Source organism: Lagopus leucura, unplaced genomic scaffold, assembly GCF_019238085.1.
Source record: "Lagopus leucura isolate 7727_CA_CO unplaced genomic scaffold, USGS_WTPT01 Super-Scaffold_100008, whole genome shotgun sequence".
Lineage (NCBI taxonomy): Eukaryota > Metazoa > Chordata > Aves > Galliformes > Phasianidae > Lagopus > Lagopus leucura.
The window spans coordinates 5,318,884-5,331,817 of NW_024962265.1; the positions used below are offsets into that span (position 1 = coordinate 5,318,884).

Below are 12,934 nucleotides of genomic sequence, written 5' to 3' on the forward strand. Positions count from 1 at the left end.
TAGAACAATGTTTTCCAAAAAAGGGCATCTTCTAAAAGCTCAATACAAGTCACCTGCCTTTGGTCTGCTTATGTTACATCCAACAGTTTTGGATCTTCATTTTTCAGCCTGAAGCCCCAACTTACAAAACACTGGTATAGATCTCTAAAATACACATCATTTATTTAAAAGCTTTCAAAAGCAGTAAAACAGTTTAAGATTTGACATTTAAGGTATTCTCATTCACAACTGAATTAACTTCCAATGAAATGGTTATGGCAGTTCAGAACCATTGCTTCAGGCATTATTTGCCACTTCAATTAATTCAGGTCATATTCTGAAAGCTGTTTTATAGTTACCAGATTCTTTTTCTTTCCCATTTTACACAGCTATAAGGCCATGTTTCCTACACAAACGTTTGCTTTCAGGGCTGTAACTGCATGCTTATACAGTTTCATAAGGATAAGCTAGTGAGCAAGGGATGGCATCAATTCTGCAAAGTTTCACATAGACGTCTAAATTTACAAAGAGTCAATTTATTTCACTAAGAAAATGCAAAAGTACCACAGGTAAATGGTATCAAACTTGAGCTACAAGGTATCTATCATCTGGAGAAACGTCTAAGGATATTAAGAAGCTAACATTCATTCTCAGAATTGGAACTTCATGTGCTATGGGGGCAGGCATAGATGGGCAGGCACTATGGGCAGGTATAAATGCTTTGGACAGTGCTTTTGTTCAAAACTCCAAATCTTATTTTTCCTGTCAGAAAAAGATGGAAGAAAAGATCATTTGGTCAGACTACTGAAATTCTGAATTTTAATGATATTCTTGAACAAACAGCACTATAAAATGAGATATAACACTGGTGGTTCATTGTTGCTGAATTGCTTGCTGATAAGAGTTTCAGGTATTTACAGGTACAAGATACCAGCCTTTTTCTCTCTGGATTCTTTTAACACTTTTTAAAAACTTACAGTGGCTACAAAGGCATTTGCAAAGCATACAAGTAGAACATATTTTGCCTATTTTATAACCAGCAACAAAGCTCTACCCAGGCTGACGTTTAAATAACTTTCTTATTTTTCTGAGAACTTACATTAAAACACAAATACAGCAGAATATAAGTTTTTAAATTTGTATGGTGTGACTGTATTTGTCTATTTATGATTAAGTAAATCAAGTGTGATTTTGGTATTAGCATCTAGAAGCCCACTGCAAAGATGGTACAATTTTTCTTTGACAAAAGAAATCACATTAATAAAGGAAAGATTTTGCTCTGCTTGTTCATAAGGAGAGAAAAACACTTGTCATGAATTGCACAAGGCAAAGAAGAAACTAAGATTTTTCACATAAAATAAGAACAAAACCAGTAGAAAGCCTATTTAGCATTCGAGCGCTCAAGAGATTTCTTACTTCTATGTATCTTCAGAATTGTGTACGACATAGCAGTGAGAACCCGCTCTCCTTCAAGTATGTAGATATCCCATATCCTGAGGCTTAACGTAAAGGGAGTCTGCGATGAAAGAATCAAGAGTGAAAACAGTCTGTTCAAACCCACAATTACAGACAGCAGAAGCAAATGGAAAACATACTCACGCGATCAAGGAAACACTGGAAAAACCATTTTGTGGTGTAAAAGCTAGTGGACATCTCCTGAGAGTCCTGTAAAAACCACAGCGTTTTTAAAAATATTCATAAAAATCAAGTAACACTTTATAACGTCCATCAAAAAAACTTTTTATTCAATGGCCTTGTGGCCAATAAAATCAGTATTTTTTGGCTACGTGAAATACTTCGTTTTAATCAAACAAACATGATTTCCATCCTTACAGGTTTTCTTTCCATCAATTTCCATCTTTAAGAAATATTATTCTTGTCAGTACTTACCAAGTGCTGCTTAAGTTTGGACAAAAACTTATTCAGTATTTTGTCATGATGTTCTTGAAACCTCAACAGTTTCGGAAAACCAGGAATAAAAAAACCTAAGAAAAGAAGTCAACCATGAAATGTGTTTATTTACTATAAAGACAGTAACATGAAAAAAAAGGGGGGGGGAGGGAATTGAGAGCTCTAAGAATATTGCTCTTCTATAGACCACTGGATCTGAACAGATATTCATAGCAATATTCTCATGTCCGTGTACAGATATGCACACATTTCTGCTTAAGGGACCATAGTAAAACATCACTACCTTCCCCTAGTGACTATTATTAGGTTAGTAATGGTAGATAACATCAGTTTGAATCAATCCTATGCTTATCTCACTGTAAGTCTTCAAATCTTAAATAAAATAAAAAAAAAGATGCTGTTTAATTGACCATGGCATCTTAAAAATGTTGCTTATGTAGAGCTCTCTCCCAGGAAGCAAAATCAGATCCACTGATTCAATATATAATGAACTGATTTAAACTCATTCCCCAAGACATCTAAAATTTTCTGTGGTCACTGAGGAGCTCAGTGTTCAACACAGCTTTGTTTTTATGGCTTTTGATTACTACTAGATCTAAAGATACAGGTTTACATAAGATTTTCTTACTCCGTGTTACTATTGTGTAAAGCTCCAAGCAAGTCTTTGATTCTTTATAAATTCTATTTTTTTTTTTTTTTTTGGTCAAAAAGGCAATGGCTTTGTTGAAGTGCAAACAGAAAAAAGCCAACCAGCACACTAGGTTAAAGAACACTGAACTAGGAAGCTAGGAATAGGACAGGGATAGGATAGGAAGCTATCATGGTATGAGAATGTCTTAATGGAAAAGGAGCTAGAGCCTGCTGAGGATTTAAAAAAATTAAAAAATAAAAAAACCACAACCCACAACCAGTTTCCAGACACTATTTTCTTGTTCAGGTGTCCAAGAACTAAAGCTTTGTGAACCACTATGTCATTAACAAAAGATAATGGAATTCCCAGAGTAGTTCTATCCCCGTGGGCATGCAGTATGCACAGTTCATACTAAATATGACATGGAAAGAGAGAATAATCAATAACATAAGTGTAACAAGACTAAGAGTACAGGAAATGCTGTGTGAGGCAAAAAGAAAACCAAGGAACTCAACATTAATGCTTACAGCGTGATTTTTTATTTTTATTTCTTTTACTATGGATTCCCGTCCTACCATGTGATAGAATAACTGCAGTGTTATTTAACACATTCTGTATTAATTTTCCACTAGTCTTTTATTGCTATATAGACATCCACATAATCAGCTTTCAACTAGTTACATTCCTTTAGAGCGTAAGGGGAAGGGCAACATCTGATTTTCATTAAGAACTATTTGAAACCGACACAGAAAAACCATTATTAAAAAGTACGTGAACTTTGGTAACATCCAATGGCATCCCAGTATAAAGCTCCAGTTGTGTTTTATATTGAACATAAACACATAGCAGCATGGTTCCATTTTCAAATAATTTACAACTTAAATAATCAGGTTGAAAGCTAATATATACTAGGTAACGTGACACACCATACCGTGCATAGCATGCTTTGGACCTGAGAGAAGTTTCACCAAGGCCCAGAAGGCATCTTCTTCATTCATGTACATTAGGAGTAAAGCTGTGATCTGGCTCATTCCCTGACAGTATCCAACTTCCTGAAAATTACACAGTGAAAAATATTAAAATCCCAAAAGCAAAAGCCCCACACCCACAAGCTTTTAGCTTTTTTTGAGCTGGCATGGCAAAGAGTCTGCCTGTCTTGATAGCATGCCGCATTTCCTAATTACGGCTCCACCACAAGCATCTGATTTCTGAATATCTAAAATATTGATAGATGGAAGGGATGATGCTCAACAATTCATCTGAAAAATAACCAGGAACTCTCATTGGAACTCTCTAACAATGCTCTAAATCAGGTTTAACAATAATAATTTCAAGTAATTAGAACGTCTTATTCCAGAAGGGACAGTTTTTCCACTTTGCCTTTGCCTGTGGAGGGGGGAAGATATTCTTTTGTCTTGTTTTCCAACCAAGGCACCCTCTGATAAACACTGCAATTTTCAGGAGTGACCTGAAACTACAAACCTGCTCAAGTTTAGCAGCACACAATAATTAAACACAAAGGGAAAAAAAAGTCCTGTTCCAATACTAAATTTGAGCAACTTCTCTGCTATTAATTTTGACTTTTATGGCAGGAACCAACTGTCGCTATCATTTCACTGCTCAGATAACTCCGTTGATAAAATATTTAGGAAAATGAATTAATAGTTGAATAATCTTTTCCAGCTTTAAAAGTTATTTTTAAGAACTTTGCTCTGGAGATAAAAACAAAGCATAAGAACTGTGACACATTAAGAAGAAAAATACTATAATGCTAAAGCAAATTAAAAACTCACTGCAGCATTCCCTTTGCCTGTATTGTAACAGCTGACCTTAAACAATACTTTGCATACAACTGGCAGACATTAGTTTAACACTGCACAAAAAATACATTAAGGAAATTCTTCCTTCCAGAGTTTTCTCAGCACTTACACTACCAACAAAAAGCTTAAGACAACACAGGAAATGAAAGGTGACAAATGCTAGCAATGTAACTTCATTTATGGGCCGAATAAATTTGAGCAGATTGAAACTGGAAATAAAAGCCACATTTCTCAGAACTCCAAAAATTGAAATGAAGTGATACTTCAGTAGAATAACTGCTCAATTTCACTCTTACTCACAACTTTGGATAATTTCACATTGAATTGTAAGGACTTGCTGATGGATGTAAAATGAAAGTTGTTCAAAAGTGATCAGAACAGGCACAGTGAACAAGGGAATAGTGCATAAAGCAAAATTAAATTTGGACATAGTAACTTTTCTCTATTTTTAACATGCAGTCAAAAGACATTACAAAATAAGCAGGCTTCTACCCTTACTCAACTCTACTTCAAAAAATCCTCATTCAGGACTACAGTGAAGACCAAATTTAGTACCAGAATGTACTTTAATATATACACTGGTGCATATCTAAAACAGAGCTTAAGTGAGGAAGATGCAGCCTTCAAAACCTTGTTTGTTAGAACATTCCAGGCTATGAAATGCATACTTACTCCCTGTATGCACCTTTCTGTAGTTTTTCCTCCCATCATTCAAATGATCTTAATTGGCAAATAATATAACAAGAAGAAATAGCAGTAGTATGAAACTCCAGCATAGCACAAATTCATTATTCTCACTGAACACTATACTTGATCTCAGTTAATCTCTATGTACTGTTCAGTCTGCCCAGTAAGACATTCCTAATCAAGACGCTTTGTTTCAACTTCAGTAGCTGAAAACGTGTCAGCAGGCAAATGATTCATTTCTCTGCATTTCCAAAGGTCTCTGAAATGTGTTGTGGTTTTTGGGGGAGAGAGGAAGAGGATACAGAATTGCAAACAAACTTACAGCACGTTCAGAGTAGCAGAACATGAAAGTACGCAACTTACCGTGTTATATATGGAATATGCAGCTAAAACGTGGAATAAAGATTGTTGCCTGGAGAAGCAAGAGTAGAGAAAGAAAGTGCTGTAATAGTGGTTTCATAAAAACAGAAAACCACAAAATTAGTTAACTGTATTTTGGAAACTTGTTTCTCCAATTTAATCTGTTTGGTTCTAAAGAGCAGTAATAAGTGCTTCCGATTTTAAACCAACATTATATTTAGCACTTTCCTGATATTTTGCTTGTTTAAAGATTACAAAATGCATCTATAACAATTTGAGATGCCAATGGTGTCAGACCATTATTATTACAAATAAGGGATTTGAGGCATACATGGCATACATGTCAAACACTGATTTATTCAGAATGACAGACTTCAAACACACCACACCAAATTTGTTTGCAGAACACTAACAGCTGTTACTGATTGCAAAGAGTTACACAGAGATAAAACACAAAGCAGGTACAGAGGTGTCTTAATCTTGGCACCCAAATTAAAAGCAGTTTTAGTGACTGCTACTGTCAAACAATCACAATTCCAACTCTCCATCCTATGCTTAGTCCTTCAGAGTATATCAATCCCTGCAATTCTAACAGTGAAGTACACACAGAGCTTTGCCCCTTGCTTTCCATAAAAACAGCTTGAGTCATCTTGCGTTAAGCTGTGAATGTAGTAGGACAAAAATATATAAACTCCACACTTCTCAAATTGGGACATCAAAACAATGGAGAATTCTCATAATACGATTTTAAACTCACATCTACTTCCTGTGATTTGTTGGGAAGGGAATTTGGAAATGTGAATGCCTCCTTTCAACTACAACTGCTAGAGTTTAACTCCTGAGTCTTGTACCCTATTGTGTCCAGTGAAATTCCCTCTGCTTGTCACTGATTAAACGTATAGACAAATATTTGAAGATTATAAAAAGAAATCTTGAGCAAAAAGCTGCTCATTTTCTGTTGGGAAGGAGGATGCACATTTAGAGAATTCTCCCCAAATATCTAGAGATTATGGCATTTTTTTCAGTCTCTTCAGAAACTGGAGCTTACCTATTCTTAGGTAATAATAAAAAAAAATGTAATGTGAAGTACTAGTTATTAATCTTCAGTCTTATTTTACAAGGACAAAATGAAATAAAAAAGTTAGGTTCCAGATACCATCCATGAGAACTTTCTGTTATGAGTTATGGGAATTTGAACGATATGATGGCCAACGTAAGAGCAAATCTCCTTCACAGTAAGATATAAAAATAATGGTAATCTTAGTACTATTTACACTGGATGGTACCACTGAAGAGTTGTAAAAGAACGACCCCTCAAAAATGTAAAGTCCATTGAGAAGTCAAACAAGCTATTGATTTACCTGGAAGACTTTATTTCATTGCTATACGGAATGATTTCTCAATTTTCATTCACATCACTGGAAATGTATAATGCATGTACAGTAATTCCAAGTTCTATTCCAAGTGTGAAATTGAAGCAGCCAAAGGCTTTTCCAATACACTCTGAGGACGTGCTCACAACACAGCCACAAGGAACGGAGCAGGCTGTGCCAGAGTTAGCCCCAAACTGACCGGGTAGTGAGCTTCTGCTTCCACTTAAACTGTGTGTGTTAAAACTAGCTGAGGCTCAGATGCAATACAGCCATTTTTGCATAGCACCATGTCAGCAGTACTGACAGGCAAGGCACATCAGCTCCAGTGTAGATACCACAGCACAAACATATCTAAACTACAGTCTGCACAGAATAGTGCTCTCAGCTTTGGGAATTTCTGCTTTGTACTCCATCCTGCGTTGCAACCATCACAGAAATTTCCCATGCCTACTTAGAATTTGTCTGCAAAATACCTAGAGGAATAATATAGGAAAATGCTTCTTTAATAAATCACATTAAAGCTCATAATTCTTTGAGTACTGCTTTTTGAAAATAGTACACTACTGTAGATGATGTCTTGGAAAGAAAAAGAGTCAGAAAACTCACCCTATCCTTTTCATCTCAGCAGGGTGCTAATGTGGCATGCTAGAAACAATCACAGAATGGCTGAGGTTGAAAGGGACCTTAAAGATCATCCAGTTTCAGCCTCCTGCTGTGGGCTGGTTGCACTGGGCACACTGGTTGGCTGAAAGTAACTATTTGGCTTTGTAACGGTAATTACCTCATAGCACACAGACAGCTCTGCTTTGAAAGTCTGGAACTCACATTCAACATCCTTTTGCAAATCAAAGAGGTCTGAGGCAGATCAGAAACCAATTACAAAACAAAACTCCTAATTTACTTACTTAACACCATATCTGTCTCGAAACATAATATGATCTCTGTATGTTCGATTTACATCAAGATCAATTTGCCTAATATCTGGTGAAGACCCTCGTGCTTGACACTTCAATTTCTAGGAAAAGAATAAAAGACATAAGTTACAGTTTTAACCCTCTGTTCATTATTGTAAGCTCGTAAAAAGGAGAAACCTACCTAATTGTACACTTAAACTCATGATTTAAAATCTTCAATGTAAAATGGCAACTCAGAAACTCATTCAAAAATATACATGTATACACACACACACAAATTCTATATAGCCAAATGCACATTAACATAGTATAAATGTAAAAAGACCAACCCCAGAACATACACTTTTGTGACAACATTCACTATGTTTCAGCATTTCAAATTTCTAATTGCTATTTCTCATGTAAAGTGCAGTGAGAAAGACAAGTCAATTTCACTGCTCAGGAACAACAGCACCAGTCTGGACTTCCCAGAAATGACCGAGGCTGGTTTTCATGCTTTTGTTGTCTTTTTCTCTAAGCAGAAGAAAAAGTTACATCACTGCCAGTTACTATTTAAATATAGATAATGTACATTTCTGGACATTTCCCTAGTCATTTCCTCTGACCTTCTGTTTTAACCAATTTAATGGTAGAATAACTCTACTTGCTTTGATGTTTCACAATTAAGTCCAATTTTGCAAATGAAAACTTCAGGAAGCCTGCAAAGGTTGGACTGCCTTCTTACTTTTCACCCTAAAGTAATTTTTTTCTTGACATTCTCTCATTCATTCTTGCTTCTGTCCATGAAAGTCAAGTATGTGAGAGACTTCTATCTGTATTCAATTGGAAAAGGCATTTTTATGGAATATCATGGCCATTCATAAGGTAGAATTCTACAGCTTCTGGTTGCAAGAAAACAAAGGTTTAAAGTACAAGCATCCAGAGTGATTTGTCCTCCAGTCAGAAAAGAAGGGATCAGAAAGTTTTAAGATGGTATGAGGACCCAGAGCCTAGGTTAAGGACTCAGAGCCCATGATTTACTGGAACTATGGGAAAAGAAGTACCCTGAGTCCTAGTCATGATGAGAGCCTCTAGAACGGGCACCTAGAGTCCTGGAATCAGAAATATTAAAAGATTAAGAACTGGTAAGTTTCCTGCGCCAAGGACTGTAAGAAGCAGTTTCACCTCCAACCATGCATCTTACTTTTAACTTTATGTGTGCAATTTGTAAATGAGAATTATTATGAATCTTAATAACACTTCAGGAAATGGGAAAAGTGGAGAGCAGTTAAATGAGCTTATTGCAAATAAACAAGCGAGGATTATGACGGAAGGAACTCTTACTACTACCATATTTGAACTACAAAGACACTTTTTTGTTTTGCACTAAATGGCATCAATAATCTCTTAATATGAATTAACATTTTAAAATGCTTTTAGTTATACTTAGTATTCTTTCCCACAACTACATTACTCAGTGTGAATTCCATCCTATTCTTTCTGGATCTGCTTCTAGTCTCCCTTATGAAGTTAAACAAAATCTAATAGTCAGAAAGAGCAGCCTGTCAGACTAAGGAGTGATAAAAAATTCAAGAAGAAGATCACAGAGACCAAAATTTAGATAACATCAATGCCAACATCGATCTTCTTTCATGACCTTACAAGATTCCATGTCTGCTCAGAGCCAAAGCGGCGGCTCCTGAAGAGTGCCATAAAAATCAAACCTAGCAATGCACTTCCTAGAAATTCTGGACATTTTTTTCTTAAAAGGCAGTGAACATTTCAGTTCCAGTAGAGAAAAAAATAAACACTCTACAATGTTATCTTACCTTTCTGTTAGCTATACTGTCTTCCTACAATCTCCTAGTGCAGAAAGATTGAGAGGAAAAGACTAATGTGACAAGATTCAGTTCCCCTTCTGCCTAAATTTCTGGCCTGCATACAAACCTCAGTCTACAGTTCGGGATCTCAAGTTAAGCTCAGATGGCAAACAGAAAAATCCACAGAAAAAGCAGAGTTAGAGAAGAAAAGTTGAATTATTCTGGTCACGTACCTCTGATAGGTGGCTTTAACTGCTACTCAGCATGCAGGTGGGACTGGGGTGCAATGCATACCTTTTCCTTTACACTCTAAGTAGGGTTACGCTTAAGTGGTCAATTTTTGCCTGTATCTTTCAGTGGGTAACACCTCAGTATTAGTTACACCTCTGAGAATACAACAAACTAAATGACAGTACTTTGTAACAGATATCTATGCTTCAACTCAGAGGTAACATGGCATAAAGTTTGCCAACTTACTCTCCCAGAGGCCCTCTTGGCTTTAACAAGATGGAGAAGGCAACAACTCCTCACCCCCTTGAGAACACTAGACTCCTCTTACTGATATTCAGCTGATGTGGCACTTTCTTAATAGAAATTTCTCAAGGAAGAGTTGTTGTTTCAGAGGAGAAGAGTTTTGTCTTATATTGTTTCACTTTGCTTTTAAGGGGGCTTTAACAAAGATTTGGGAATGGGAAGAGGAAAAATCAAATTAATTATATCAATACCAGAACCAACAGATAAGCCGGTAAAGTGCTTTCCAATATATGGGAAAAAAAGAAAAAAGAAAAAAAAAGAAAAAAAAAAAAAAAAAACAGTGAAATTCAAGGTAATTTGTAATATTGAGATTAAAAAAAAAAAAAAGATTAAGTGGAAATTCTAACAACTCACGCTGTACAAGTCTTTCATTTCTTCTTTCATTTTAGGGACATCAAGTAGTAAAGACCAAACTTGCCCTCTGAACTGCAATGGGATTCCTTTATAAATTCTCCTGTGAAACTGTAAAAAGAAAAGAAAGCATAAATGCATCCCAATTCACAAAGTTCTGAATAAAAGAAATGGTGATATGAAAAGTGCTAAAGACAAAAAGGCAATTTTGTCAATTATCCTGGCAAAGGGACAACCGGCTGGGGACAAACCATCTCAATCTTGAGTAAGAGTCCAGCTATGCCTGCGTTGATGGAATCAGCAAAGAAACAGAGAACAAAATGGACACGCAGGCAATCAAGATTTCAGTATGCAGGAAGTCAAAATTGGATTGCCTTTGCTACGGAGCATTTATTCTTAAAGTACTGCAAAGAGAACTCTAGATTTGATAACACACATGGAAAAACAGATTCTTAGCTACACAAGGTTTCAGGACAAGCCACAAATAACTCACTATAATTATAATGTATAAATGGCAATGGTGAAAGGCATCAGGCAGTACTGCAAAGCTCTAAAAACTAGCAGTACAAAAATGCATTGCTGGTTTTTGCATTCTTGTAAAACTGCAGTGTATGTATGTGTATCACAAGCATGAGCTCACTGCAAACACAGGAAACGCCACAAACTAAAGACTTCAGACCATATTTCTAAATTAATAAGCAAGTGTTTTAATATTCATTTAGGAAAAAGTATTTGCACAAAAACAACACACAGCAGATATTCCAGCTAGAGTTTCTAAGACTACAGAATGACTTTACAACACCACACAGAATTCTTGGCTGTGAAACTGAACATCAAATTCCTTGTTCCTGACACAGTCTATACTGACACACAGCTTGTATTAGAAATGGGTCAGAAGGGGACAAATCGGTACGTGTGCAAAGCCAGAGTAGTTATATAAACTACCTCGTGTCAGTCTTGCCTCTGACATGCCACTGTTCTTCCATTTTGATTTAGTGGGTTGGTTCTCACTGGGTTTATTTGAAAAATCAGGAGCACTGACAACTGTATTCCTAGCTTCTATTCCAATTTGCATTTCTTTTTGCTGCAACATTTAGGAGCACGAAGATTTCTAAACAGAGAAGTACAGACTTGTCTTCAATCTTGGCTTTATGCAGCCAGGAGAGACCCAAGGTAAGCCAACCCTCAGACAATGAAACCTTACTCACTCACTCTCTTTTTTAGCCACACACAAAGAAAAGGTTATCTGCCTAAAAACACGGCTGAGCAAAGGAAAATCAGAGAATTCAAAAAACAAGGGTATCTCTAAGGCCAGATAAAATCCACGTCTGGACTTAAGAATGCCTCGCTCTTACACAAGTTTTTTGATGGTCATCTAAGGCAAACACAACCTGGTAGGGCTACAACTCTTTTTTTTTCTGTTCCTTATTCAATTGTACAAGATATTACAAGATAGATCCTGGAGGCCATACACACAGAAAACATCAGAGATGTTAAGGAAACTTTGGAGCTTTAATGCTATTAAAATTGTTTAAGTAGCAGCAAGTCTAGCAGAAGCATAACAACATCACTCCAGCTTTTTCCTGCAGGGATGAAGATTAAGCCAAAGTGCTACAAAGCACTCTTCTACCGATGTACATCCAGACTTCAGCTCACACTGAGGATTTCAGTGTATGTCAACCCAAACACAAGAGTAAATGCTTGAGAGAAAGGATAATTCAGTCTTCTGGAAGCCAAGCAGCACCAATTGCAGTGGTGTCATTCTGCAAAAAGATTAGCCTGTCTATTGGAAACCAGAACGAGCTAAATTTGCCAACCTTATCTGCTAACCTGAAGGGAGTGTTACAAGCCCCCAGTGACATTTAGCTGTATTCCTCAGGCCCACACTACAATAGTGCATCTTGATAACAAGGCTTTTTGCCAGACCACTATCATTTTGTGACTTATTACCAAATGTCTCCAACAACTGTCAGATTGGTTAGCGAGCAGAATAGGCTGAAAAAGAAATCCTTAAGAAGAGTTTTGTTCTAAAAAGAATATTTTGGGGAAAGGCTGAGTAGACATTAAAGGCCAGAAATAGGCCTTTGTGACATTAGTTGCTTCCTGAAATAGTTAAAACAAATCCAGACAACCCAAGCTATGGGCATTACTTCATGAAACAAAGCTGAAAGAGAACAATGATCAGTTTTGCAGATGACTTCCCAGTTTTCCCATCTTCTGCATTTCTCAGGCTGAACCAACTAGACACTAAAACAGTTCTCAAAGCAGCAAGATAAAACTGGGATAGAGAATGGTGGAAGGGCTTTTAAAGGAGAAGACTGAAAAATGAGTTGTTTTTACTAACTTTGAAAAGAGTGGAAAGCACTAAGACCAGCAGCTTGGTAAGCCCACTGTGGTTTGAGAAGAATCAGAAATGCAGTGGTGTCAGATTAGCCCATCTATTGGAAATCAGAATGAGCTAAATTTGCCAACCTTATCTGCTAACCTGTGTTACAAGCTCCCAGTGACATTTAGCTGTATTCCTCAGGCCCACACTACAGTAAGGAAACATATTTAACTGCTGGAATCAGAATTA

At 36.6% G+C, this 12,934-nt stretch overlaps 1 protein-coding gene across 4 annotated transcripts in view; it reads right to left on the reverse strand.

Annotated features, from left to right (window-relative positions):
* USP6NL (USP6 N-terminal like) overlaps positions 1-12,934 on the reverse strand; it is a 115,634-nt gene that overhangs the window by 15,394 nt on the left and 87,306 nt on the right. For all 4 annotated transcript variants that reach the window (XM_042872701.1, XM_042872700.1, XM_042872702.1 and 1 more), the window contains 7 exons: positions 10,363-10,470; positions 7,667-7,776; positions 5,392-5,440; positions 3,453-3,573; positions 1,870-1,964; positions 1,579-1,644; positions 1,396-1,495 (listed from right to left, as the gene is read on the reverse strand). In XM_042872701.1, the coding sequence (XP_042728635.1) occupies positions 1,396-1,495; positions 1,579-1,644; positions 1,870-1,964; positions 3,453-3,573; positions 5,392-5,440; positions 7,667-7,776; positions 10,363-10,470 (649 nt within the window). The remainder of the gene's footprint in view (positions 1-1,395; positions 1,496-1,578; positions 1,645-1,869; positions 1,965-3,452; positions 3,574-5,391; positions 5,441-7,666; positions 7,777-10,362; positions 10,471-12,934) is intronic.